Source organism: Erithacus rubecula, assembly GCF_903797595.1.
Source record: "Erithacus rubecula genome assembly, contig: scaffold_585_arrow_ctg1, whole genome shotgun sequence".
In the NCBI taxonomy this organism is placed as follows: Eukaryota; Metazoa; Chordata; class Aves; order Passeriformes; family Muscicapidae; genus Erithacus; species Erithacus rubecula.
In genome coordinates this window covers 4,382-32,238 of record NW_027635753.1, presented here as the reverse complement: position 1 = coordinate 32,238, position 27,857 = coordinate 4,382, and the positions used below count along the sequence as shown (strand labels likewise).

Here is a 27,857-nt window from a genome sequence, read left to right as displayed (position 1 = left end):
ATTTTCAATTTAACCTTTTTAATTGACTAAAACCAGAGTCTTAACCTCAACTCAGGAATTGGAAGGGAAACTTATTACACATCTCATGTGGGTTTTTTTCATTTTTTGTTTTTTTCTTTTGGACATATAAAAGTAGAGGTGTCCTGGTTCCAGCTGGGATAGAATTTATTTTCTTCTCAGTAGCTGGCACAGTGCTGTGTTTCGGATTCAGTATGAGAATAATGTTGATAACACACTGATGTTTTGGTTGTTGCTGAGCAGTGCTTACCCTGAGTCAAGGGCTTTTCAGTGTCTCCAGCTCTGCCAGTGGGCAGCTGCACAAGAAGCTGGGAGGGAGCATGGCCAAGACAGCTGATCTGAACTGGCCAAAGGGATATTCCATAGAATGTCATGTTCAGTTTACAAACTGGGGGAGTTACCTGGAAGGGGGGGCTGATCACAGTTTGGGAACAGGCTGGGTATCAGTCTGCAGGTAGAGAACTGTGGACACTGCTGAAGGCCTAGGCACATTTAGCTAGGCCTTTTTTCTCAAGTTCTAAGTATTTTTCTCAGGCCATGAAACTTTCTCAGCCTCAGCTAGGATTTTTCCCAGGCTGGAGACTTTTTCTCTATTGTAAACATTAGACAAGGAATCATAACAGAGATAAACACCTGCAAGGTCCATGAGAAAGTCAGGGAGGAGAGATGTCTCTTTCTCTGACCAATGATCTGTCTGTATTTTGTTTTGCACGAACTGCCTTATTTAAGGCAATGGCTTCTTGGCTTCTTTCAATAAATTGCTCTTTCTTGCTCTTTCCTGTACCAAACAAGAGAGTGTCTTGTTGGTGTTTCTTCGCCACTCTGTAATCCTTTCACACACCAACAGAGAACAATTATATTGTGCATCACTTGGTTTTTCGGGTTTTATCTCTCTCCCCCCTTTATAACTATTCTTATATTTTACTTTGTTTTGGTTATTCAACTGTTCTTATCTCAATCCACAAGTTTTAGTTTTTTTTTCCTGATTCTCCTTTCCATTCTACAGGGGTGGAGGTGGAAGTGAGTGACTGCATGGTACTTAGTTGCCACTTGGGGTTAAACAAGACTCATAGAATTATAGAATCATAGAATGAGTTGGAAGGCACCCATAAGGATCATCAAGTCCAACTCCTGGCCCTGCTCAGGACACCCCAATACTTTTTTTCTTTCTTCCCCTATGCATAAAAACATGAAAGGTGAATATATCATCTTTGGGGTTTAATGTTCAGAAATAGACAATGTTATATCTAGTTTATAGCAAAGCTAGAGATCTTGGTTGTAAGTTTTAATGTAATTATACCACCTGGGTCCTTGTCTAAACTCGGAATTGTCTCATTTTAACTTAAGGTATGACTTTAAACTGAATTTAAGTAAACTGGTTCAAAACCTTTTACTGATATTCTCAATTAGATTCAATTTGGCTTGAGCCAGTATTTTGATCTTGATGCAAAACATTTGCTGGTCACTACAAGTTCATTTTCTATTGTGTGTGGCATGTGTTTTTTTCATTTATTCTGTTTTGTGGGGTTATTTTGCAAATTTAAGTGACTACATTTGATGAAATCAATTACCTCTGGGAAAAAAAATCACAAACTGGAGATGTCTATTCAGAGCTGGGAATAAAGTGAAATGAAAACTGGCAAGATGTTTGACTTTAAGTAAATCAGATCTATTAGATTAAAGGCAGAATTTTCTTGTTTTCAGATATGTATTAAGAAGAAACAATTGAATTATTTTGAAAATTACATTATTTGGAATTATTAGGAATATAAAGTATTTTAAATTATTTGGAAAAATGCTCAGAATTTGACTTTTAATAAATATTTACAGCACCTGGTAAAGTTCACATTAGTGGTCTGACCTGGCTGTTGAAGTCTACAGACTTCACTGGAAGGAGAGCTGTGCAAGATTTCTGTCTTTTTGCTATCAACCCAAACCCCCAGCTCTCTTTCTGCAGGATGGCTCTCCTACCTCTCATCCCCTAATTTGTATGTGCAAACAGGATTACTCGATCCTCATCTATCATAATGATTTTAGAAAGAAGAAATAAAAGCACAGGAGGAAGGAAGCGGGAAAAAAAAAACAAAAACAAGAGTAAAGAAATTAAAAATGAAGAGAAGTTCAAAATAAAAACAGTCTATGGAAGAGTGCCCTGGTTTGAAAAAGAGTGAGAACTCAAAATACTTTGCTGAATTATTTTCATTTTCTATGCATTGCATATAAGATGTATTCTGAGCTATCTCAATTTGAACACACAAACATTGACATGTTTCAGGGTATTTTCTACCTTGACACTTTTCATATAGGCAAATAAACACCCTTTTTCATTTATCTTTACCAAAATTAAGATTATGAAACTACCTGAAACTACCATTAAACCTTCCTTTTTGCTTACTTAAGGGGTTTTTATGACTCTGTATACTTTGTCCCATGGGTATTCTCAGTAAACAACACAGATTAATTCTCTTATCTGACTTGCAAACATGAAAATTTGTAAATCTCCAATAAGTTAAAGCAGGTAGCATTTATGCTATTTCAGTACAAACTGTATTCAAAGTAAATATACCATAAAGCAGTGTAAAATTATACAGTCAGCATAAGACAGCATATAAACTAAGAGCCATGGATGAGGAACATCTCTTTGTACTTTGAATTGATTTCTGCTTGAAATCACTACTTGATTGCAGTGCAAAATGTTATTTCATAATGGCCCTCAATCTGCTAATTAATAGGACCATACATCACTAGCATGTATCAAAGTGCTCTCCTGGATCAGAATTCAACACTTTGTAGGGTCAAATTATGTGGAAAAGGAAACATCATGACTAAGGAAAGGCTTAGTGGTTAAAGATGCCTGAAATATTTTTTACTGTAACAAATTGTAGCTCTAGAACAGACAAAATTTGGTATAGGCTTTAGCCATTTTGCACTTTAAAACTTATTCACAGGTTTTTAATTGGTTTAGTAAAAAAATATTGAACCAATTTAAATAGTTTATATGAAATTATCCCAGTACTGGACCAAGCCAACAAAGGATAAGGAAGAAAGGACATTTAATTCTAGAATTCAAATCCATCCATATATTTGATACTAAAACAGGTATATGAATGTGGAATTTACTATATGATGGATAGGAAAATCACTGTTTTGGGAAATGACCTAATTTGGTGATACTAAATTTAAATATGGGTTAAGAGGTGGTGTGGTATATGTTTGGTTTTTTTTTGGTCTTTTTTTTTGGTCTGAGTTTCAGGAAAATCTAATTCCCAGCGGTGGAATGCTCCCATAGTGCTTATAGTTTTAAAGTAGTAAAATATTTTATTTGAGATATTAAGTTTTACCCTTAAGTTGATGCTAAACAAGTAACCTAGAAGCAAAAGGTAATTTTATGATCTCACTTTACATAGGTTCATAAGCTGTATGCAATGTTTCTCCCTCTTTTTAACATGTAAGTCATACAGGTCACTATCCGGCTTTATTACTTCATAGAATATCATTGTGCATTATGTTATATGCAAGTAATAGTGTAATTATATGCATGACATCACACTTTAATATTCTAAAACTCATAATAACATTTTTAATGCATTTATTTGGATTTTCAGAGTACTGTAGTCACCTGACTATATAAAAACTAAATTTAAAACTTCCATATGGCAATTTAAGGAGCTAGTTGTCACCGTCTCTTTTTCAGATTTTAAATCTTTAAACAACCGCCCCTAGCGCGCAAGCGCACCGAAAACGGACTCAACCGGGGAAACAGCTTCCCCTTTCTAGCAACTTCCTCGATTTGGGGTGTCATCAGTGCGCGCCGTGGGTCAGTTGGTTTGTTTCTGTCCGCCACTCTGAGACTGAGACGGTGGCATGGAAGACTCGCCTGGAACCTTACGGTTTGAGTGAGTCGGGCCCTACCTTCCATGTCGGAGAGTGCGGAGAGTTCTGCGGGGGCCCACAGTTCCTCCGAGTCTTCCGCTCAGGGCTTCGCTGCTGCCCAGATGCGAATCATCAAAATCACAGTGAAGACTCCCAAGGAGAATGAAGTGTTCGCTGTGCCCGAGACTAGTAGCATCCAGCAGGTGAGGGGTTGGTGGGGAGTGGGTGGAGAGCGCAGCCAGGGGAAAGAGCCTTGGTCCGTGGTTTCCGCCTCCCACGCTGGAGGGTGAGGGCCCTTCGCAATGACTAAGCAATTTTTGCTTATCCGACCTGTTCTCGGTGCTGTTGGGTGATTATCAGGGTTGGCTGGCCTTGTGGAGGGCCGCTGATAACAGGCTATTGGGAGTGGTGAAGGAACCTGCGTCGTCTCCTCCACGGCTCCTCCCTGTTGCGATGCTGAGAGCCAGCCCGGGAAGTGGACATAGCTTGTTTCGTAATTCTGAGTTGCCCTGTTGAGCTGACAGTATGGCAATAGGAGGCTCGCTGGCTAACTAGTACAACTGTAGAAGACATGCAGTCACCTACGTGACGATGCTATAGTGCCAATAACTATCTTGATCTAAAATTGGCTTTAGAAACAGTGAGTAAGCTATGGCAATGATCTCTTAATTTTAGAAAAACCCCATCTTTAGACTGTGCAAAACTTCCACTACAAATAAAGCACAGCTTCTGCCATGCTTCAGTGTAATACTGTCTGATATCTCTTATTTGTTAGGGTCTTTGTTCTAAGTTTTTATGAAAGTTAGTATCTCATTCTGCCTTTGTTTCAAGAGAAAAAGTGGCACCTACTGAATCAGTGACAAGACTTCCTGCAGTACTTCAGGGTTTTGGAGGCCTTCTATGGGAGTATTTACTAGGACTTAATTTGTTTAGACTGGGAGGCTACAAATTGTAGGAAATGTGTGGTCAAAGGATAAGGCAGATATCAATAAAGCCAGTCTCCCCTATTTGTGAAGGATATAGATATTGCTATGCTAAAATATTTGAAAAGATGACAGTTCCTGAAGGATATTCAGAGCTTATTTAATTTTCTATACAATTTCTCTGAAACTCAGTGTATGCAGCTTGACATCATGTTGGATTTTTGTTTTCGTGTAGTTGGTAGCTGCAAACCTCATCAAAAAATTGATTACATATGTAAGAGTGCAATTAACGTATTAAAATTGAGCTTTAAATCTTTAGTTGCTGATGAAGCAGAAGACATTTGTTTTCAGGAGGGAATTGCAAAACGTGAGTTAAGCTCTGAGTGATCTTCCAGCCAGTGTGTCACCTAATTTTAAAATTCTTTGTAGTTCCATTTTGTTTTTTATATAATATAATGGTTCTGATTTAAGGATCACATTTGACCTGAAAACCAATTTGATTGCAATAATACTGGGGACTTCAGGAATTATAAATAAATTAATTTAAGATGCAAATTATTAATATATTTAACTTTACAGCATAATTTCAAATGTGAATCCCAATGGGAGTATCAGGTTTTCCTAGTAGATGGTTGTCCTGGTTTGAAAGGACAGGTGTCTGCCAGTAAGGGCAGAAGTTTCCCTTTTTGGAATAGACTTTGGTTCCACTCCCCCCCCCCAAGTATTATAATTGTTTGAATCAAGGACTCTGAGGCAGAGATAAGGGGGGTGGGAATAACAGCTCTTTTACTAATATATCTAACTGTACAAACAGAAAACAATAACAGTTAAAATTGCTAACAGAACAAAATAGATAACTCGGTGTCAGCCCCTTTAGATGCAAGCACGCTGTTTCTGTGCTTAGTCCAGAGCCCGGATGTGCCAATGGCAGACGGGAACGAAGGCAGGAGGGAGGGGGGAGGGGCGGCAACGGCCACGCTGGTCCCAGGCGGGAACGGGCTGCAGCGGCGGCTCCTCGCTCACCGTGTGTGTCCGGGGGATCAGCTGTGTCCGCAGAGGCAGGAGGCTGGAACGGGGCAGATGCAGGGCAGGTGATCGCAGAGGGTCTGGCTCTGCTGTGCTCGGCCGCGTGGCTGAACGATCCCGCGCGTCCTCCTCCCAGCTCGCCGGAAACGCGAGTGCCCTCCCGGAAGCCTCAGAGGCCCCTCCGGGAGCCGTCCCCACCCACCCCTTTTGTCTGGACCCATCAGGGACCCTGGGTGTAGCCCGGCCAGCTCCATTGGCATGATAATGGGAAAAATTCTTTCAATTGACACAGTAACAGAAAAACACTCAACCCCCAACAATGGTCGTCTTAAAAACTGAAATAGTTATACAAGCTAACAAACCCATAAATTTTTATTAAAAAAACTAATTTTAAAAGAGTGATTAATAGAATATATTGCTTTAAAATGTCTTCATTGTCTATTGATATCTTTAAGTATTGTCTTGGTATCCCTTTGAGCTGATATTAACAGATTAGATATGCAGTTGAATCTTCATGTGAAGTAAGACTGCTGCTGCCCCTGTGGGTTCACCATTTGCTTTGATTTCTGGACAAAGTTACAGATAACACCAAAAAATATGCATGACTAGTGTGACTAGTATTAGCTGTTTTGCTTAAACAGTCAAAATAAGTTCCTGTTATTAATAAGCATGATGTATGATAATAACAATAGATGTGATGTTTCTAGAGCCAGCCCTTAAAATAGATTAGCCTTTAATAATCAAATTGAGCATCTGTTCAAATGCATATGGGATCTGCAAGTGGGTTATTCTGTTGGTATAGGCAAGCCAGCAGTGTCTGCCCTATTTGGGGATGAGGGGGAGGAAATGTCTAAATTAATACAACCTAATAGCTTTTAGTTTGCTGTGCATTCCTATAACTAATATTATGACTTAGTGACTTGTTTTTGTTTACAGTCACTTCAGAATAAAACCAAAAAAACCCCTCTAAGACTTTCAGATAAATATTTTTGTTTATCTAGCCTAAATTTAGGGCTACACAAAGTATATTTTATGTTGCTCCACTGATGTAAGTCAGGTTTTCAGCAGTTCAAATTTGAGGAAGATTTTCCTATGTTAGAAGACTTCGGTGACGTAGGGTTTGTTATTGCTGATTCTATGTCCGTGACTGTGGGTTCTATCCATCCTAGATGCCTTCCAGGACAGGAGGGCTGGTGTGCTATTGGCTGGTTGCTGCATCAAGAGCTCATGACAGGTGTATCTGGAGCAGTTCATCCTCATTGTCCATGGTAGTTATGGCACACAGTGGCAGTGCCATTCAGCAACCAATATGATACAATTCAACATTACAGGCTGTTCTCACCCAAAGACCAAATCCTCTTGAGTTACACAATGTGTTTACCTGTCCCTCTGCATTACCCACCAAGTTCACATAGGTCCTTGAGCAAAAACAATCCCACAGCTGGGTTTGTCTTTGTTTGAGGCAGGACTGATCCAAACTGTCTTCCCTAACACATTTCTCATATATGCCACAGGGACTTAATTTCCTTCTATAGTATGTGCAGGTTTTTATTGGGCAGGGCCAGCTCAATTGGTGAAGCCTCTAGTGTTAACTAACCAGGTGGTCTTCGCAAAATGTAGATCCCAATGTTTGAAGGTCCCACTGACCATTGCTTTCAATGTGGGTTTTAATAGTCCATTGTACCGTTCAATTTTCCCAGAGGTTGGTGCATGACAGAGAATATGATACACCCACTCAATCCCAAGCTCTCTGGCCCAGCTGTCTATGAGACCATTTTTGAAATGAGTCCTTTTGTTTAACTCAATTCTTTCAGGGGTGCCATGTCACCACAGGTCTGCCTTTTCAAGGCCCAAGATGGTGTTCTGGGCAGTGGCGTGGGGGCACAAGGTGCATGTCCAACCATCCAGTAGTTGTTTCCACCACTGTCAGCATGCAGAGCTTGCCTTGGGGGGGTTTGTGGCAGTGTGATGTAATTGATCTGCCAGGCCTCCCCATATTTATATTTTGACCATTGTCCCCCATACCACAGAGGCTTTACCTGCTTGGCCTGCTTGACAATAGCATGTTTCACAGCTATGGATAATCTGGGACATAGTGTCCATGGTAAAGTCCACCCCTTGATCACAAGGCCATCTGTTTGTTGCATCTTTTCCCTGATGACCTGAGGAATCATGGGTTCACCAAGCCAGAAACAATTCACCCTTATGTTGCCAGTCCAGATCCACCTGAGACACTTTAATCTTGGCAGGTTGATCCAATTGTCCATTGCTGTGTTTATCTTCAGTAGCCTCACTCTTGGGTATGTGTACATGCACATGATGTACTTTTACAGCCAACTTCTCTATCTGGGCAGTGATGTCTCCCCACAATTCAGCATCCCAGATGGGTTTGCCTCTGTGCTGCCAGGTGGTCTTTTTCTGTCAGTCCAGCCACCCCCACAGAGTATTTGCCACCATCCATGAGTTAGTGTAGAGGTAGAGTGCTGGCTATTTCTCTTGCTCAGCAATATCTAAAGCCAGCTGGATGGTTTTCAGCTTTGCAGCCTGACTTGATCCAACTTGTCCCTCAACTTCTGCAACTCACTGCATTGGACTCCATATTGCAGCTTTCCATTTTCAATGTACCCCTACAATATGGCAGGAATTGTCAGTGAAGAGAGCATACCACTTTTCATTTTCTGGTAGTTGATTATATGGTGGGGCCTCCTCAGCACATTACTTTCTCCTCCTCCTTTGATGATGATGATAGTCCAAAACTTTTGCCTTCAAGCCAGTTCATGATGACTTCCAAGATCCCTGGGCAATTGCGGTTTCCTATTTGAGCTCACTGCATGATCAGAGCAATCCACGTGCTTCATAGCATAACTGGCATGATGTGTAGAAAGGACCTTTCCCTTCGAACATCCACCCCAGCACTGGCAGTTGGGGTGCCAGGAGGAGCTGTGCTTCCGTTCCAATCACCTCTGAAGCAGCTCAAACCCCTTTATAAGGTGCCAGTATCCCTTTCTCAGTTGGGGTGTAACAGGCCTCAGATCCTTTGTATCTCGACTCCAGAACCCCAGGGATCATCCTCAAGTCTCCCCAGGTACTTTTTGCCAGAGGCTCCAGGAAGGACCATTCTCCCCAGCTGTGGTGTAGAGCACATTTTTCAAATCTTGTCCTGTCCTGACAGGCCCAAGGGCTACTGCATGAACAATCTCCTCTTTAATTTGTTCAAAAGCTTGTTGTTGTTCAGGACCCCACTTGAAATAATTCTTCTTCTGTGTCACATGATAGAGAGGGCTTACCATCTGACTGCAGTCTGGGATATGCATCCTCCAAAAACCCACAGTGCCTAGGAAAGCCTGTGTTTCCTTCTTGCTGGTTGGTGGGGACATAGCTGCTATTTTGTCGACCACATCCATTGGGATCTGATGACATTCACCTTGCCATTTTACTCCTTGTTGGGGATTGAGTGTTTTTCTGTTACTGTGTCAATTGAAAGAATTTTTCCCATTATCATGCCAATGGAGCTGGCCGGGTTACACCCAGGGTGTCTGATGAGTCCAGACAAAAGGGGTGGGTGGGAACGGCTCCCGGAGGGGCCTCTGAGGCTTCCAGGAGGGGACTTGGCTTTCCGGCGAGCTCAGAGGAGGACGCCCGGGATCGTCAGCCCACGCGGCAGAGCACAGGCGAGCCAGACCCTCTGCGATCACCTGCCCTGCATCTGCCCCGTTCCAGCCTCCTGCCTCTGCGGACACAGCTGATCACCCGGACACACACGGTGAGTGAGGAGCCGCCGCTCCAGCCCGTTCCCACCAAGACTGGCGTGGCCGCTGCCGCCCCACCCCCCTCCCTCCTGCCTCCGTTTCTGTCTGCCCTCGGCAGATCCGGGCTGTGGACTAAACACAGAGACAGCGTGCTTGCATCTAAAGGGACTGACACCGAGTTATCTATTTTGTTCTGTTAGCAATTTTAACTGTTATTGTTTTCTGCTTGTACAGTTAGATATATTAGTAAAAGAGCTGTTATTCCCACCCCCTTATCTCTGCCTCAGAGTCCTTGATTCAAACAATTATAATACTTGGGGGGGGGGGGGAGTGGAACCAAAGTCTCTATTCCAAAGGGAAACTTCTGCCCTTACTGGCAGACACCTGTCCTTTCAAACCAGGACACTCCTAAAACCTGAATTTCCTGGGGAGGTCCCTTAATCTTACATTGTTTTATGGCAAAACTGGCTTTCAGGAGGATCCAAATTATTTTCTCCCCTTTCTCAAAAACTTCCTCTGCTGTATTGCCCCACACAATTATGTCATCATTGAACTGCAGGTGTTCTGGAACCTCACCCTTTTCCAGTGCAGTCTGCATCAGTCCATGGCTGTGTTTCCACCCCTAGGGCAGTTGCCTCCAGGTGTACCGGACACCCCTTCTGGTGAAAGCAAACTGTGGCTTGCACTCTGCTGCTAAAGGAATGAAGAAAATATGCACTAGCAATGATGATGGTGGCACCACTTTGCTGCTTTGGACTCCAGTTCGTACTGAAGTTCCAGCATGTCTGGCACAGCAGCACTCAGTGATGGTGTGACTTCATTCAGGCCACAATAATCCACCATCAGTCTCCATTCTCCCCTGGACTTATGCACTGGACATATAGTGCTATTAAAGAGTAAGCAAGTCTTGCTGACCACTCTCTGGCTCTCCAATTCATGAATCATCTTATGGATGGGGGTCATGGAGTCCCAGTTGGTGCAGTATTGTCAACAGTGCATAGTTGTGGTAGCAATCAGTACCTGTCGTTCTTTGACCTTCAGCAGTCCCACAGCAGAAGGGTCCTCTGAGAAACTAGCTAAGGTGTTCAGCTGTCTAATTCCCTGTCTCCACAGCAGCTATTCCAAAAGCCCAACAATGCTCTTTTGGATCCTTGAAATACCCTCTCGTGATGTAATCTATGACAAGGATGCCCAGGGCCTCTGGGCCAGTCACAAATGGGGTGTTTTTGCCATTTATTCCCAGTCAGGCTCACTTCAGCTTCCTGTACAGTCAGCTGTTGGGATCCCTGTCACCCCAGAAACAGAGATGGATTCTGCCCCACTAGAGCTTGATGGCATCAGGGTACATTGTGCACCGGTGTCAACTAAAGCCTTATACTCTTGTGGGTCTGATGTGCCAGGTCATTGGATCCACAGTCCAATAGATCCTACTGTCACTTTCTTCCACCTGGCTGGAGGCAGGGCCCTTCTAGTTCTGGTCACAGTACTCGTTGCTCACCTCTTGTCAATATGACCTGAAGGTCCCTTCAAGAGGATCAGAAGTGACATGAGCCCTATTCTGTCTGAGGACTTTCCCATGGGAAATTGGAGCGCCGTTTATCCTTGAAGAATTTCCCATGGTGGTTGTTCTTCCTCTCAACTCACATACCCTTGCTTCTACAGGAAGAGGTGGGTTTTCCATCCCACCTCCTATGTCTCTGTGGTCATGAAGATAAAACCGCAGGTTACCTTGTGATGTGGACCCTCTCTCAAGTAGGGGGGCACTTGCTCCCAATAGCAGAGACTCTGGTCTGTACTAGGAGGGCATGAAAAGAGTCTTGGACAGTCTTTCCACAGCTGAGGTGCAGTTTGGTAGGGAAGAAAAAAGATGATCGTCATATTGCCAGAGTTAGGGAGTCACCTGAGGCACTGTTTTTTCTCTTTCTTTTATTGACACCAATGGCAATGAGTTGGTGTATGACAGTGGCACACTCCATACAAACTTCTGCTATGTGGACTGTATGCACCGGACCTCATCTAGATCTATAGGGACTGCTCGTTATTTGAACCCCTATAGAGTACCTCCATCACAGCTAATTCTCTCAGGCACTGGATACCTTGCTCCATGATGTTCCACCTGCTTGGGCACACTATTAAAACATTATTGAGAAAATACCTTTCCCTCACACTTGACAGCAGTCGCCTCCAGAGGCTGAGAGTTTGTGTCTTCTGAATCACCCGATCAATGCCCACATCCTGGGCCAGGGATTCCAGTTGCTTGGCTTCATTACCATCTAGTTCCATATCATGGGCTGCAATATCCCAACATCAGAGCAGCTGGGTCACGGGGCTTCACTCAACTGGCAGAGGCTGAAATCTTTTTGTGTATCTCGCATCTCACCCTGAGGTAGGGATCTGGGGATTATCTCTGGCCCTGCCTCTTCCTGCTGTTGTGAGGGCCCTACTTCCTCTTCATCCCTCACTATGCGAACTGATTTGGTCTTGGATTTCTTCTTCTGTATAGGAGCGATGCTACCAGCACTCATTGTTCCTCTGGTTTAGTTGCGGTTTGAGTGGCCACGGTGGCAGTTGCTCCGCTTTCCTCCTCCTCCCCCTGAGGGTGCTGTCTAGTGATGATCAGTGTTCAATAAATAGTAGCCAGGGCCCAGCACACTGCAATAAGTTGTTCCTCTCTGGAGTTGCCACAGCATTGTTCTTGCAAGCTATTCTGTCACTTTATCAGGGTCCTGTAGTTGTTCAGGGGTGAACTCAGAAATCATTAGAGCAGAAAGGTCCTCCAAAATCTAGCCCATTTTCTCCCACATTCCATGCCACTCATGACTATTTACCCTCGGGGCAGATCTCTGAGTAACTTCCCCAGAAATCTCTGTCCTGACTCTAAACATGTTGTGGACCACAGTGAGGAGACCTGGCAGACTTAGCAACAAGAAGAGGCTTTCCATAACATCCAAAGGAAATTCAAAATTCTCAAAAGCTGTTGTGACAGGCCTGAAGGAGGAAAAGGGGGTGAAAAGCTGGGGAAAACTATCCTCCTCTTTCCCCCACAGGCTGTGTATGATTATTAATGGACTCCGAAAGGTAGCACCCAAGGCCAGGGCAGGAGAGCAACACTGAAGAGACATCCTAAATGACCCTCATTTCCCTTGATGTTATCGTGTCATAAACTGATATCTCACAGTACACCAAGAGAGCAATCCTGATCCCTCTCCTTGCTCTGAAAAATATTGCAAGGAGCACATACAGAAATATATATGGGGTAGATACCACACCCACATGAACAGACTAAACAAGATTGTGACCAGTGGCTCCATACCTAATATAGGAAGTGCTTAGATCAAATTTGTTTCCAACCTGCTCTGGGCAGATCTGTTGTTATCTCAACCCTTCTTGCCTCATGTTGGGCTCCAGTTAAGGCTGTTGTGGTTTAGAAATGGTACTCTCTAATTTAGTACTTCCACTAAAAATTCCATGAGCTGCTCCCTCCCCTCCTCTGATGGGAGGCAGGAAAGGCAGAGATCATGGGTTGAGATAAGAACAATTTACTGGAAACAGTAATGAGGTAAGAAAACAAACAGGAACAGCAACAATATTAATAACAAAAATGTACCAAAGAGAGGGTGATTCACATGCAAAAATGCTCACCATGAAGCCCGGCAACAATGAACAAAGGGCAGTTTGCTTTCCCCTTCCTGCTATGTTGAAGCCAGAGATTCCCTTACTCCCTGCAATGACTTGAGGTCCTATAGAATAACAACCTAGCTATGCCTACACACCTCCAGCCTCTGCCCCCTTACAACTACTGAAAAAAATTAACTCTGTCCTTGCTGGAAGCAGGACACCAGTATAAAGTAGACTTAAAAGATGTTTCTCTAAGAACTGGAACTAACTGTGAGCAGAGTGCTAACTGAACAAATGCTACCTGATACCCAGGCACAGAGATTTCTTACCTCTGTTTTATCTCAGACTAATTTTTTGAGGTTCTCTTTTGTCTCTTACTATGCTATAAACATTTTCAATTAGGGACTTCAGAGTATTAATACAGTGGGGGTTTCCATTTTGTGGGGGATTTTTAGCCCTGCCTCTTATATAATTATTTAATAGTAAGTCATTGCAAGATTAATGTTTGAGGTTCCTATATGAGAGTTGACTAGGATGCTTGGAATAGGATTCTTTTAAAAATCAAGGTGACCATATTACTTGAAGAATGTTAAATATTGTTGGCTTCTGAAGGGTTTTCCAACTGCCTAAGGTCTGTTAGGAAACATTTAGTCTACTGACTAGCCATGTTAAACAGGTTTATTTGATTTTCTTATATTTTCCTTTTTATATTTTTCTTTTTCTGTCAGAGTACTTTTACGAAAAATATTGAATCTCAGTCAGAAGTCAGTCAAAGTATGACATGGTTGTTATTGGTTAAGAAGGCAGGAAGAAATACAATTGCTTTTCCAGGTTCAGTTGTTTTAATGAAGGTATGATTTAATAGTCAGCTGAACTATGTGTCTGTTCACCATGCCCTGGGCCAGAAGCACATTTTGTATAGCTGTCATGAGTTGGATGAGAGAGCAGAGCGGCCCAAGAAATATTTTTTGACTGTGTGAAAAGGATTGCTACTTTGACATGTGAAAGGTAACAATAATATGTCCAAGAAGGAAGGATACTGCTCCTTTCAGTGCCTGCACAAATGTGGACTGAATTAACATAATGTTTTGTTGCATTCTCAGCATATCAGCAATGGATTGTTTCAATAATGTTTCTAAATTGTATATAGCAAAATATATTATTATAATAAATGTGAGCAAAATAGTTATTCCTTAAATTATTAAAAAATAGATCAGTATTCAATTATGCAACTATTTAATATTAACTTCTGTTTAGTTCTAGGAAGAAATCTCTAAGCATTTCAAGTCCCACACTGATCAACTTGTTTTGATATTTGCTGGAAAAATTTTAAAAGTTCAAGATACTTTGATTCAGCATGGGATTCATGATGGACTTACTGTTCACCTGGTCATCAAAATGCAAAACAGGTAACCTGACTGATGAGCAATCTTATTTTTACTTGAGTAGTAAAAATATTCTTAATTCCTAGTGTGATAGCTTTCTGTTGGGCAAACCTAGGTTTGACTAAAATGTATTCAAAAGCAGTACAAATACTCCTGCAGTTAAACAAGAGAAGCAACCCCAAAATGTGTAAGGTTGTGTCCCTAGATATCATACATACACTTTTTGAAAGTTAATGTTGTCTTCCAAACTAAGCTATTACTATTAAATCACTTGAATTGGTGTCTTAGTTGCAGTTGGTGCAGAATAACAGTCTGAATATAGTCTCAATAGACCTTGATCTGTTTCACTGCATGGTAGCACCCATGCTTATGCTTCTGCAATAGACAGATGTGGTGAGCATATGAATTGGGCAAGCAGCCTTTAGTGCTTGTGGTAGTTTATAATGCTGTTAACTTTGTGTAACTACGTTGTTATCATGCTCTTACAGTCTTAAAGAATATTACATTTCTGATACTAGTCTTGTGATGAAATAAGACTAAGTTAATTTGATGTTCAGTGGGGTGACCTACTAACATTATGTTATGGAATAGATCCTGTATTATAGATTTTGGTAGCTTTCTCTCCTTTAAGGATAGTATAAAAAGATGGTAACAGATGGAGTGATGCCCATCCACAGGCTCACAGAATCACTAGGTTGGAAGAGACCTTCAAGATCATCGAGTCCAACCCATGCCCTAACACTTCAACTAAACCATGGCACCAAGTGCCACATCCAGTCTTTTTTTAAACACATCAGGGATGGTGACTCCACCACCTCCCTGGGCAGACCATTCCAGTATTTTATCACTCTTTCCATAAAAAACTTTTTCCTAATATCCAACCTATATTTCCCTTGGCGCAGCCTAAGACTGTGTCCTCTGGTTCTGTCAGTGCTGCCTGGAGAAAGAAACCAACCCCCCACCTGACTACAATCACCTTTCAGGAAGTTGTAGAGAGTGATAAGGTCACCTCTGAGTCTCCTTTTCTGCAGGCTAAACAACCCCAGCTCCCTCAGTTGTTCCTCATAGGGTTTGTATTCCAAGCCCCTCACCAGCCTTGTTGCCCTCCTCTGGACGCACTCAAGTGTCTCAACGTCCTTCCTAAACTGAGGGGCCCAGAATTGGACACAGTACTCAAGGTGTGGCCTCACCAGTGCCAAGTACAGAGGAAAAATGACTTCCCTTGTCCTGCTGGCCACACAACTCCTGATACAGGCCAGGATGCCATTGGCCTTGGCCACCAGGGCACACTGCTGGCTCACGTTCAGTCAGCTGTTGACCAGTAGCCCCAGGCCCCTTTCTGCCTGGGAACTGTCCAGCCATACCATCCCCAGCCTGTAGCATTGCAGGGGGTTATTGTGGCCAAAATGCAGGACTCAGCACTTGGACTTGTTAAACTTCATCTTATTGGACTCTGCCCATCCATCCCACAATTCGAGGTCACTCTGCAGAGCCATCCTACCTTCCGACAGATCAACACATGCTCCCAGCTTAGTATCATCTGCAAATTTACTAATGAAAGACTCAATACCCTCATCCATGTCATCAATAAAGATATTAAACAGAACTGGCCCCAGCACAGACCCCTGAAGGACACCACTGGTGACTGGTTACCAGCTGGATGCAGCACCATTCACCACCACTCTCTGGGCCTGGCCATCCATCCAGTTCTTAACCCAGAAAAGTGTGCTCCTGTCCAAGCTGTGAGGTGCCAACTTTTCCAGTAGTATGCTGTGTGAGACAGTGTCAAAGGCCTTGCTGAAGTCCAAATAGACAACATCCATAGACTTTCCTGCATCCACCATGCGGGCCACCTGGTCGTAAAAAGAGACCAGGCTGGTCAAACATGACCTAGCCCTCCTAAACCCACACTGGCTAGGTCTGATGCCCTGGCCATCCTGTAAGTGCTGGGTGATGACACACAATATAAACTGTTCCATTGTCTTATAGGGTGCTGAGGTAAGGCTAACTGGCCTATAATTACCAGGATCTTCTTTCCTACCCTTTTTGTGAATGGCCTCACATTTGCCAGCTTCCAGACATCTGGAACCTCACCAGTGAACCAGGACTGCTGGTAAATGATAGAGTGGCTTCACAAGCTCATCTGCCAGCTTCCTCATCACCCTAGGATGGATCCCATCCGGTCCCATAGATTTATGAACATCCAAGCAGGTCAACAGTTCTCTGACTGCCTCCTCCTGGATAACAAGGGGACCATTCTGCTCTGTGACACCATCTACCATCCCAGGAGGACAGTTGTCCTGAGGACAAGCTGTCTCCCCACTAAAGACTGAGGCAAAGAAGCCATTAAGCACTTCTCCTCATCTGCAGTTATGAAGTTCTCTCCTGCATCCAGTAGAAAGCAAAAGGTGGTCTTACCCTTCCTTTTGCTGTTAATATATTTGTAAAAACATCTTTTATTCACCTTTACAAAAGTTGCCAAATTAAGCTCGAACTGAGCTTTGGCCTCTCTAATTCTTTCCCTAGCAACCCCCTTAAATACTTCCTGAGAGACCTGACCCTCCTTCCAAAGATGATACATCCTCTTTTTATTCCTAAGTTCCTCCAAAACCTCCTTGCCCATCCAGGCTGGACATTTGCGTCATCAGCTCATCTTTTGGCACACAGGGACAGTCTGTTCCTGTGTCCTCAAGATCTCTGTTTTGAAGCACACCCACCTTTCCTGGACTCCTTTGTTTTTAAGGGCTGCTTTCCAAGGAGCTCTCTGAATAAGTTTCCTAAATAGGCCCAAGTCTGCCCTCCAGAAGTACAGTGTAGAAGTCTTATTGATGTTCCTCCTGATTTCACCAAATAGCGAGAACTCTATAATTTCATGATCACTATGTCCCATGCAGCCTCCAACCACCACATCTCCCACCAGCCAATCTTTATCTGCAAACAACAGATCTAACATAGTCCCTCCTCTGGTGGGCTCACTCACCAGCTGAGACAAAAAGTTGTCCTCCACACACTCAAAGAACTTCCTGGACTGCCTCTTTTCTGCTGTATTAAGTTCCCAGCAGATGTCTGGTAGGTTAAAGTCATCTACAAGAACAAGGTCCAGTGATCCTGAAACATTCCTCAACTGCTTTTAGAATAAGTTGTCCACCTCTTCTTCCTGGTTGGGTGGTCTATAACAGACTCCCAGTAGGATGTCAACCTTGTTGGCCTTCCCCTTAATTCTTACCCATAGGCATTCAACTTCATTGTCATTAGTTTGAATATCCATGGCATCAAAAGCCTCCCTAATATAAAGGGCCACCCCTCCACCTCTTCTCCCTTTCCTGTCCCTTCTGAAGATCTTGTAGCCATCCAGCTCAGCACTCCAGCTATGTGAGTCATTCCACCACATTTCCGTGATGGCAACATCATAGCTTTACTGTTGTACCATGTCTTCCAGCTCTTCTTGTTTGTTACTCATGCTGTATGCATTAGTATACATGCACTTCAGCTGGGCTGCTGATTTCACCCCTAACTCTGGCCTACCATCCTTGGACCTGCTTCCAGAGAGCCCAGCTGCATCCTCTTCCCCCTTCAGACCTAGTTTAAAGCCCTCTCAATGAGTTTTGCCAGTTCATGAGCTAAAATCCTTCTGCCCTTAACAGAGAGATGAACCCAATCCAGTTCCACCAGGCTAGGTGCTGCAGAAGTTGCCCCATGATCAAAGAGCCCAAAATTCTGCTGATGACACCAACCCTTGAGCCACTTGTTGATAATGTGGGCTCTCCTATTCCTTTCATCATTTATCTCTGCCACCAAAGGGAGTGAGCAGAACACTATCTGTGCTCCTGCCCTATCAACCACTTGACCTAGTGCCCTGAAGTCCCTTTTAATTGGCCTGGTGCTCTTATTTTCAGTCTCATCACTGCCAGCCTGCAGTATCACCAGTGGGTAATAATCAGATGGCTCAATCAGCCCAGGGAGTCTCCTGGTAATATCCCATACACGGGCCCAAGGGAGGCAGCAGATGTCCCTGTGGGATGGGTCCGGTTGACATATGGGGCCCACTGTTCCCCTCAGAAGGGATTCATCTACTACGATTACCCTTCTTTTCTTTTTAATGCTAGAGGTGGTGATCGTCTGACAGACAAAGTGTAATTGGGAGGCTCACTGGGCAGATCATTTTCTTCTATGTCCTCTGGCTGACCCTCTAGATTCAGGGCCTCATACCTATTCTGAAGTGTCACCTGGGTAGGTGATGGGAATTGGGAGGATTTTTTATTACCTCCTCAAGTAGGGACCCATTTCCACTGCCCTTCATCCACCAGGTGTCCTCCATTTTCTTAGTCTTAAAAATTACTGTTCTGAAGAAGTGATGAGATTGTAGATATCTGAGAATCACAGTATGATAGAGGTTGAAAGGGACTCTTGGGATCATCTGGTCCAATGCCCATGCTCAAGCAGGGCCACATAGAGCCAGTTGCCCTAGAACATGTCCAGATGGCTTTTGAACATGTCCAAGGAGGGAGACTCCACAAGCTCCCTAGGCAACCTGTTCCAGTGCTTGGTCACCCTCACAGTAGAAAAAAAGTCTTTCCTGGTGTTCAGACAGAACCTCCTGTGTTTCAATTTGTAACCATTGCCTCTGGTCCTGTCACTGGGAACCACTGAAAAGAGCATGGTTTCATCTTTGCACGTTCCCTTTCAGGTACTTATATACATTGATGAGATCTTCCCTGAGCCTTCTATTCTCCAGGCTAAACATTCCCAGCTCTCTTAGCCTTTCCTCATAGGAGAGATGTTTTAGTCCTTTTATCATCTTTGTGGCTCCTCATTGGACTCCCTTCAGTATGTCCATGTCTTGCTTGTACTGGGTAGCCAAGAACTGGTCACAGGACTCCAAGTGTGGCCTCACCAGTGCTGAGCAGAGGGGAAGGATCACCTCCCTTGACCTGCTGACAACACTCCTAATGCAGCCCAGGATATTATTCACCTTCTTTGCAGCATAGGCACATTGCTGGCTCATGTTCAGCCTGATGTCCACCAAGATCCAGTATCTTTTCTGCCAAGCTGCTTTACAGCTGGGTGTTCCCCATACTATACTGGTGCCTGGGGGTTCCTGGTTATTCCTTCCCAGGTGCAGGACTTTGCACCACTTCCCCTTGTTGAACATCATGAAGTTCCTGTCAGCCCATTTCTGCAGCCTATTGAGTTTCCTCTGGATGGAAGCATGACCCTCTGGTATATCAGCTATTTCTCCCAGTTCTGAGTCACCCACAAGCTTGCTGAGGGTACAACTCTGCCCCATCACCCAGTTCATTAATGATGTTAAACAGGACCAAACCCAGTAATGATGCCTGGGGTCCACTGCTAGTCACTATCGTCCAACTAGATTTTGTTCCACTGAACACCACCCTCTGGATCTGGTCATTCAGCCAGTATTCCATTCTCCTAATCCTGCCTCTATTTCTTTATCTTCTCTATGAGGATACTATGGGAGACACTGTTGAAAGTCTTCATGAAGTCCACGTAGAAATTATCCACTGTTCTCATCTACCAGGCCAGTCATTTCATCATAGAATTTTATCAAGTTGGTCAAGCATGACTTCCCTTTGGTGAATCCACGCTAACTATTCCTGATGACTTTCTTTTCCTTCATGTGTGTGGAAATGATTTCCAGGATTAACTGCTTCATCACTTTCCTGCGTATCAAGGTGAGGCCGGCTGACCAGTAGTTTTCTGGGTCCTCCTCCTTGCCCTTCTTGAAGATAGGAGTAGTATTTGCTTTTGTCCAGTCTTCAGACACTTCTCCCAGTCACCATGATCGATCAATATCAACAGTGGCCTTGCAATGACATCTGCCAGCTCCCTCAGCACTCATGGGTGAATTCCGTCAGGGTCCGTGGACTTATGTATGTCCAGTTTGCTTAAGTATTCCTTGCTCTGATCCTCTTCCACCAAGGATACATCTTCCTTGCTCCAGCCTTTTTCCCTGGTCTCAGGGGCCTGATATTCCAGAAAGCCAGTCTTGCTAGTAAAGACTGAGGCAAAGGCAGCAAACAGTATCTCAGCCTTTTCTGTGTCCTGGTGCCCTGTGTAACCAGGTCCCCTGTCTGATTAAGCAGTAGTTGCATATTTTCTCTAGTCTTCTTTTTTTCATCTATGTACTTAAAGAAGCCCTTCTTGTTGTCTTTGACATCCCTTGCCAAATTCAATTCCATTTGGGCTTTATGTTTTATAACTGTATCAACGAAAGAGAGATTCAGACTATCTTTCTATTCTTCTCTGGTTGCCCATCCTTGCTTCCACCTCTGTATGCCTTCTGAGTTTGACCAGGAAGGCATCTAGACTTTGGGGGGCTTTTAGAAATAATAAAAAATGTGAATTAGGATTCTCAAGTATGATACTGTTCTTGTATTAAATGTCATTATTATATTAAATGCCAGACCTTGTGTACTGGATCTGGTTCAAATGGAGTTTTATTTTCATCACAGCAGCCTATATAGTGAGATGTTTTGGATTCTTGACTGAAGAGTGTTGCTAATAATGATGTTTTAACTATTGCTGAACAGTGTTTGTACAGCATTAAGGCCAGTAAGTAGGCTAGTGTTGGGAAGGGGACACATCTGGGACAGTTGAACCAAGCTGACCATAGATATTGCATACCATATAATCTCATGATAAACAATAAAATCAAGGGGAAACTTATCTGAAGTAGCTGTTGCTTGGAGACTGGCTTGACAGTGGTCTGCTGGTGGGAGGTGCTAAGTTATTCTCTTTGCATCACTTTTCTGGTTTTGTTTGGGGTGGTTTTTTCTTTGCTTATTAAACTGTTTTTGTCTCAACCCATGAGTTTTTCTCACTTTTGCCCTTCTGATTCTCTCCCCATCATGCCTGGGGTGAGGGGAAAATAATTTTGTAACTGGGTGGAGATTTAACTGTCTGGGGTCAACCTATCACACCTTGTTCAACTTGAATTTTTTTTTACTTGCTTTTTATAGATCACAAGACCATCCAGGTCAACAAACACACACCACTGGCAGTATTACTACCACATCAATATCGAGCAGTAATACCTCAACACCAAATTCAACAAATATCAATTCTTTTGCCTTGGGTAAGAATATTTGTTAGATAACATGGTGGCTATCTTGGTTTCAGTTAAGTATCTCTGGAGCTTTATTCTAATGTAAATAGGACTTAAAAATTATAAAATTACTAATTGCAAAAATCTGTGGTATTGGTTGGAATAAGTTTTTGATCAGTAAGTTATCAGAGGTAAAGTTGTTTCCTTAATTTTTATATACAGAACTTGAGGCTTATGCTGTTTCATCTTCAGTAATAAGGTGCCACTGATGTTACATTTTGTCACTATATGTAAACTCCTTCCAGTCTCCTCCTCCTCCTTAACAGTGCATTTGAATTGGCCTGAAGAGAGTAATGAAGTTGGACCCATAGCATCGCAACTTGAAACAAGTAACAAAGTTACTCCTACCCTACAAACCAGTATTTCTCAGATTCTGAGTCTGATTGCATTATCAGTCTTCTCTTTTAGGAATAGAGACAGAAGGCTATTGATTTAAACATATTATCTCTTTTCATAATTGCTCCATTTTGTTATTAATGCTCTTTGTTTGCTTTCTTTTTAAAAAACAAAAAAAATAAAACAAAAAACTGTTAAGCACTTTCTTTTTTAGTTGTAAACAGTTTTCCAGATTGACTAGTACCTTCTAAAAATGTGAAACTTTTGTTTGCTGAACTCTGCAAAGGAGAATTTAAAGCATTATTAGTTCTTGTTGCATCAGCAAAAAGAAGAGTTCTACTTTTTGTTTAGAATAGATTATGCATCATGTTAAGAGATTCCTCATGCTGATGGTGTGTCTATGATTACTACAAATGTATTGGAAAGTGTTGGGAATTAACCCAAGGCCTCAAAATTCAAACATCCCTTGAACTTCAGCTGAAGTAGAAGAAAAGCTGTTAGAATTGCAAGAAGTTAAATTTTGGATGCCGTTTGGATTTCTAGATGTCTTGTTATGTAAAAAAGCAAACTCTTAGTAGATGACTCCTTAACAGACTTGCAAAGAGAATTTCCATTGAGTTTCATTATTTAAAGCATGAGTTATATTTATGTACTTTGTACTTAAAAAGAACCTGGATAAGTTTAGAAGCTGAAAGTTTAATTTTTTTCCTTTCATCTTAAAGGTGGCCTTGGAGGTTGGACAGGCCTGAGTAGCCTGGGCTTAAATGCATCAAACTTCTCAGAGTTGCAAAGTCAGATGCAACGACAACTTATATCCAACCCAGAAATGATGGTTCGGATAATGGAAAATCCATTTGTTCAGAGCATGCTTTCAAATCCTGACCTGATGAGACAGTTAATTATGGCTAACCCTCAAATGCAGCAACTGGTACAGAGAAATCCAGAAATCAGTCACATGCTGAATAATCCAGATATAATGAGACAGGTATGTAGAAAGAACTCTCATGACCTTTGATTATATTGTAACTGGGAACAAAAGAGCAAGAATTGGACATGCTTATATGAGTGCTGAAATTTTTTTGAGGAATTTAGGCTTGTTAGAAAATCTGTAAAAGGTCACTATAGGAAATGCATGCTTTATTTCTAGCTGCTGATGTCTGAAATAAGATGATAAATTTAAAAAAAGCATAGATTTGAAAGATGATGAAAATTGTATAATCATGTATTCTAAGTTTAGAGTTAAATGCCATGTGAAATCCTGTTGTCTAGTCAACAGTGAGTTTACTATAAATTAAGAATTCTCCAAAATACTACTTGTTTCCAGTTTATACAACTGTGAGTACTTCTGATTGCTTCTAAAGTTATATAAGGTTATGTGACAGAAGGCATCAAGAAACAAGTGAAGGCTTTGGAAAATTTAGGTATTTATTTTTTTATTTTTCAAGTTCACATTATAAGATGCATGCTGTATTGATGTGAAATGGAAGAAACGTGTTGAGAAGAGACAAGAAAACAGGATTGTATATTCAAGGTTTTTTTTCTTCTGTTTAGTTAATGTTTTCTGATTCAGCTAGCATACTGACAGTTGTGGCAGAATGTTGTCTAAGTAAAAAAATTCTGTTGACTCCCCTCCCACTAAGATGATGTCTTGATTTGGTTCTAATCCTAATTTCAAATGGAGTTAGACATTAATAACTGAGATACTGTTAAATGCTGATGTTTTCACTTTAGAATGGATTTTTTAATTAATGCAAATTACATGTTCGATTTCATTAGACACTGGAACTTGCTAGAAACCCTGTAATGATGCAGGAAATGATGCAAAACCAAGATCGAGCCTTGAGCAACCTTGAAAGTACACCAGGTGGCTACAATGCCTTGCGACGTATGTACACAGATATTCAGGAGCTGATGTTGAATGCATCTCAGGAACAGGTGAGAAATTATTATAGGGGTCACTGAAAGTAAGTGGGTTTCGATTGTTTGTTGGGGCATTTTTGGTAGGTTTTGTGGGGTTTTTGGTTTTTTTTTCAAACATGAAAGAAGATAAGTAATATCATTTTTCAAATGTGTACTTGACAAAGCAATTTCTTGAAGCTTGAAGTCAATGTGTGGTTTGTTCCTATGCTCTTTTAAACTTCAAGGGATAAAGATTGTTATGTGAGTTTGATAAGCTATTTTAATGTTAATAATTTTTTGTTATATATTTTCTAAATTTATGTTTAGTTCTTGGACTTATAAAATTACTGAGGTTCAGGAAAAATCGCGAGTGTGTTCAGTAACTTGGAACCTAAGGTGGAAAGAAAAAAGGCTTTGAAATTTTTCCAAATTGGAAGCCATTATGCGAGATATAATTTTATTTTGATCAAAGGACTAGTGTAGTAACAAATGCTGCATTTAAAACGAGGTGTGATTAACATTGTTTTTTCCTTGTTGGAGGTAATATCTTTTTCGACGTTGGTATCTTTTCAGAATATTTACAGTGGCTTATTTTAGAATGGTGATTATAATTGATTAAGAGCCATCAACATTTGTCTTCATGTGTAATGTTGGAAAGGTAACTTGATGATTCTAGCAGACTTAAAAATAGCTCACTAATAGATGATGTGTGTTTGTTTCTCCTTCTGTAGTTTGTAGGTAACCTGTTTGCTTCCTTAGTAAGCAATGAATCATCAGGAGGGGACAGTCAGCCATCTCAAACAGAAAATAGAGATCCTTTACCAAATCCCTGGGCTTCTCAGTCCAGCTCTCAGAATTCCACAAGTACCAGCACCAGTGGTGAGAGCAGTGGCAGTAGTAATGTTGGAAATAGCACCTCTGCTAGTACGGGACAGAGCTCAACTATACCAAATTTGGGACCTGGACTAGGAGGTGTGTCTGTTATTGCAGTTGTATATATTTGCAAATATTCAGGAGTTTGGTGAAAGGATTCTGTTATTAGAAAGAGATGTTTTGATTAAAAGTTTGTATTGTTGTTTATTTCCATAGAACAATTGATTAGTATCAAAGTCCTCTGTAGAAAAACAAACATGAAAAATAAACCAAGAGTGCTAACAATACTTGTGTACTGCCTTAAAATAACAAAAGTAGGGAATATATTAATGAATGATAATATTTTTTTTCTGTTTGGAGACAAAGAGGAAGACAGTTAATAATGTAGATACTTAGCCTGACTGCTTGTTGTATATGACCTTTGGCTTAATTTGTTTCTAGGGCAGATGCATCTGTGTAAGCAGAACCATGTTGAGATGTATTTAAAGAGCTAAAGCTCTTTAAAAAACCCCAAAAACAAACAAAAAACCCCACAGTTGTATCCCAGATCTAGGCAGTCTAATTAATGTGACTGTAGTCAAGATTTTTACTAAAGTGATGTTTTACATTTTTTTTAAGTTGGTATGTTGAACCCACCAGGAATGCAGAGCTTGTTTCAACAGATAACAGAAAATCCACAACTTATGCAAAATATGTTGTCTGCACCCTATATGAGAAGCATGATGCAGTCATTGAGCCAGAATCCTGATCTTGCAGTACAGGTAAATGCTTTTGGTGTAGCAATGAGTTGAGTGCACTGAAGTGACAAAAGGAGTTGAATTTATGATACAGTAATATTTTCAATGCAGAATAACCATGTCAACTTCTCAACAATAACCTGTTTGTTGCAAATGGTTCAGTTTTTAAATTCTGTTAATATCTGACTTATTGAAATAATTACCTAGTTACCTTTAACAATCTGTTGCAGTAAGTTTCTTCAATTTGCAGTTGGACATCATGTTAGGCACTTTCTTGTAACAATGTGTGTTTGCGTATGTTTCATACAGCTCTATAATTTTGTGCCTAGCATAAGAACCAGTTAAACAAAACAAATACTTTGATTATAAATCAAATAGATCTGCTAGTAAATAAATACCCACCTTAATTTGGGAGGACAGAAGTGAAGGGGAAAGATTTGGTGCCATATTTAGCTGTTAATCTGGTTTTGATTTCTCACCTGTGATCCTTACTTGCAATAAAAGTAGTGATGCTGTTGTTTTATGAATGGTATTGTAGAAGTGCTTTTTGATTTTACTTACAGCAATAATATCCAAAGTAAAATCTTGAATGGAGATAATATAATTTTGTATATTAAACAGTTAATTTGAAATATCCCAGGCTTTTTGCAAACAAAATTTACAGGGAAACCATCACATCAGTAGTGGAGGTTGACTAGAAAAGACTTTTCTTGTTACACAAGTTAGGTTGCTTTGGTAAGGAACTGGCAAGGATTCACTTCAGAAGTTTAATGCCACCACCTCCTCACCCCCACAAAACCACCACAACAAAAAACACACCCAAAAATAAAATAAAAAAAAGACACAAAAAACCCAAAGAAAAAAAATTAACAGCAAAAAACCAGCTCCACACCACCGATTGTTTCAGTCAGTTCTCAGGGTGGTGGTTCACTGTTTCAGAACAAGTTTTGGTGAAAAAAGTGGGAGAGAATTACTCTGAGGTTATAATAGACTGTTATCTTGTTATCCGATTCATAAATGGTAAATAGTTGTCTTAAAATCCACTATAGTATTTACTTTTTCATCCACTGCTTGATCCATGATATCAAATATCTTTGGCCCATAGATTATCTTGAATAATCCTTTATTTGCTGGAAATTCTCAACTTCAGGAGCAAATGAGACAACAGCTTCCTACTTTCCTTCAACAAGTAAGATGAGATACTAAGTGTTGTTAATAAATGTCTGAAATTTAGTGAGAAATTTTTGCAATAAACTGCTGCTTTCTCTTGATTTCACTTTAAACTACATTTTAATATGTGTATTATCATTAGCTGTAGACACTGAGTTGCATTATCCCTTGATAATTAAATGCTTGATTTATCTCTCCATCCCTTTCAAATTTAAATCGGCGTTATAGTGAATGTTTTTGTCTGTGACTAGCACAACTGCTTTCATTTGCTCTTGTGCCTTTGCTTAGAAGTAATGACTTGTTCTCACTGCACACCAGCCAGAGAGAACCTGTTTTCTATATGATTTCTTTGGCAAAATAAAGAAAATATATTATTACTCTTCCTACTACTAAAATAAGCTTTAACTGTACTTTTCGCATGCCTCTTCCACCCTGCCCTGATTATTTGGGGTAAAGAGATTTTACAGCATGCATTGAAAGATGTAAGTCATAAGCTCATTCAAAATAAGTAGAATGGGTTCTGAAGATGTTTGCCTATAAAGATTGCCTTACCACCAACTTTCCCTCTTACACCATTGTGGTTGCATCCCTGGTATTTGCTTTATGTCAGCTGTAACAGTGTACATGACGACTGTGTCCTTTAAATATGACTAAGCAAAATTTTTAGCAATTAAAAATTTAATCTAGTGTATGAGTTCCATCATTAGGCATTCTTTAAAATTCAAAGTATATGTGTATTGCCAGGTTCTAATTGCATGTAGGCAGTGTTATAACTAAAATAATATGAATTTCATGTTACTGATGTCTAATTCTCCAGTCTACATAGATCCCTCTGCAAGGCCTTCTGTCCCTCAAAAGTCACCAGCACCTCCCAATATAGTATTACCAGCACACTTCCTAATGCTGTATTCACCTCCTGCATCCAGATAATTGATAAATATATTGAACAGAACTGGGGTTAGAATTGAGATCTGAGGAACACTGTTTGTGCCTGATTGCCAACCAGATGTAACCCCATTTGCTATGACCTCTTGAGCCCTGACCTTTAACCAGTTCTTCACCCTGTGCACTGTGAACCTACTCATACAACAGTTTGACAACCTGTCCAGAAGGGTGCTGTGAGG

The 27,857-nt window shown here is 41.4% G+C and overlaps 1 protein-coding gene across 1 annotated transcript; it reads left to right on the top strand.

The window, feature by feature from the left end:
- Positions 1 to 3,787: 3,787 nt before the first annotated feature.
- Positions 3,788 to 26,761, top strand: LOC306816438 (ubiquilin-1-like; the record flags this gene model as incomplete). The annotated part of the gene is made up of 8 exons (XM_079332883.1): positions 3,788 to 4,094; positions 14,471 to 14,616; positions 21,573 to 21,688; positions 22,777 to 23,039; positions 23,831 to 23,989; positions 24,685 to 24,925; positions 25,445 to 25,587; positions 26,669 to 26,761. The coding sequence occupies exons 1-8, from the start codon at positions 3,936 to 3,938 to the stop codon at positions 26,759 to 26,761; spliced, it is 1,320 nt and encodes a 439-aa protein (XP_079189009.1). The 5' UTR covers positions 3,788 to 3,935.
- Positions 26,762 to 27,857: the final 1,096 nt, after the last annotated feature.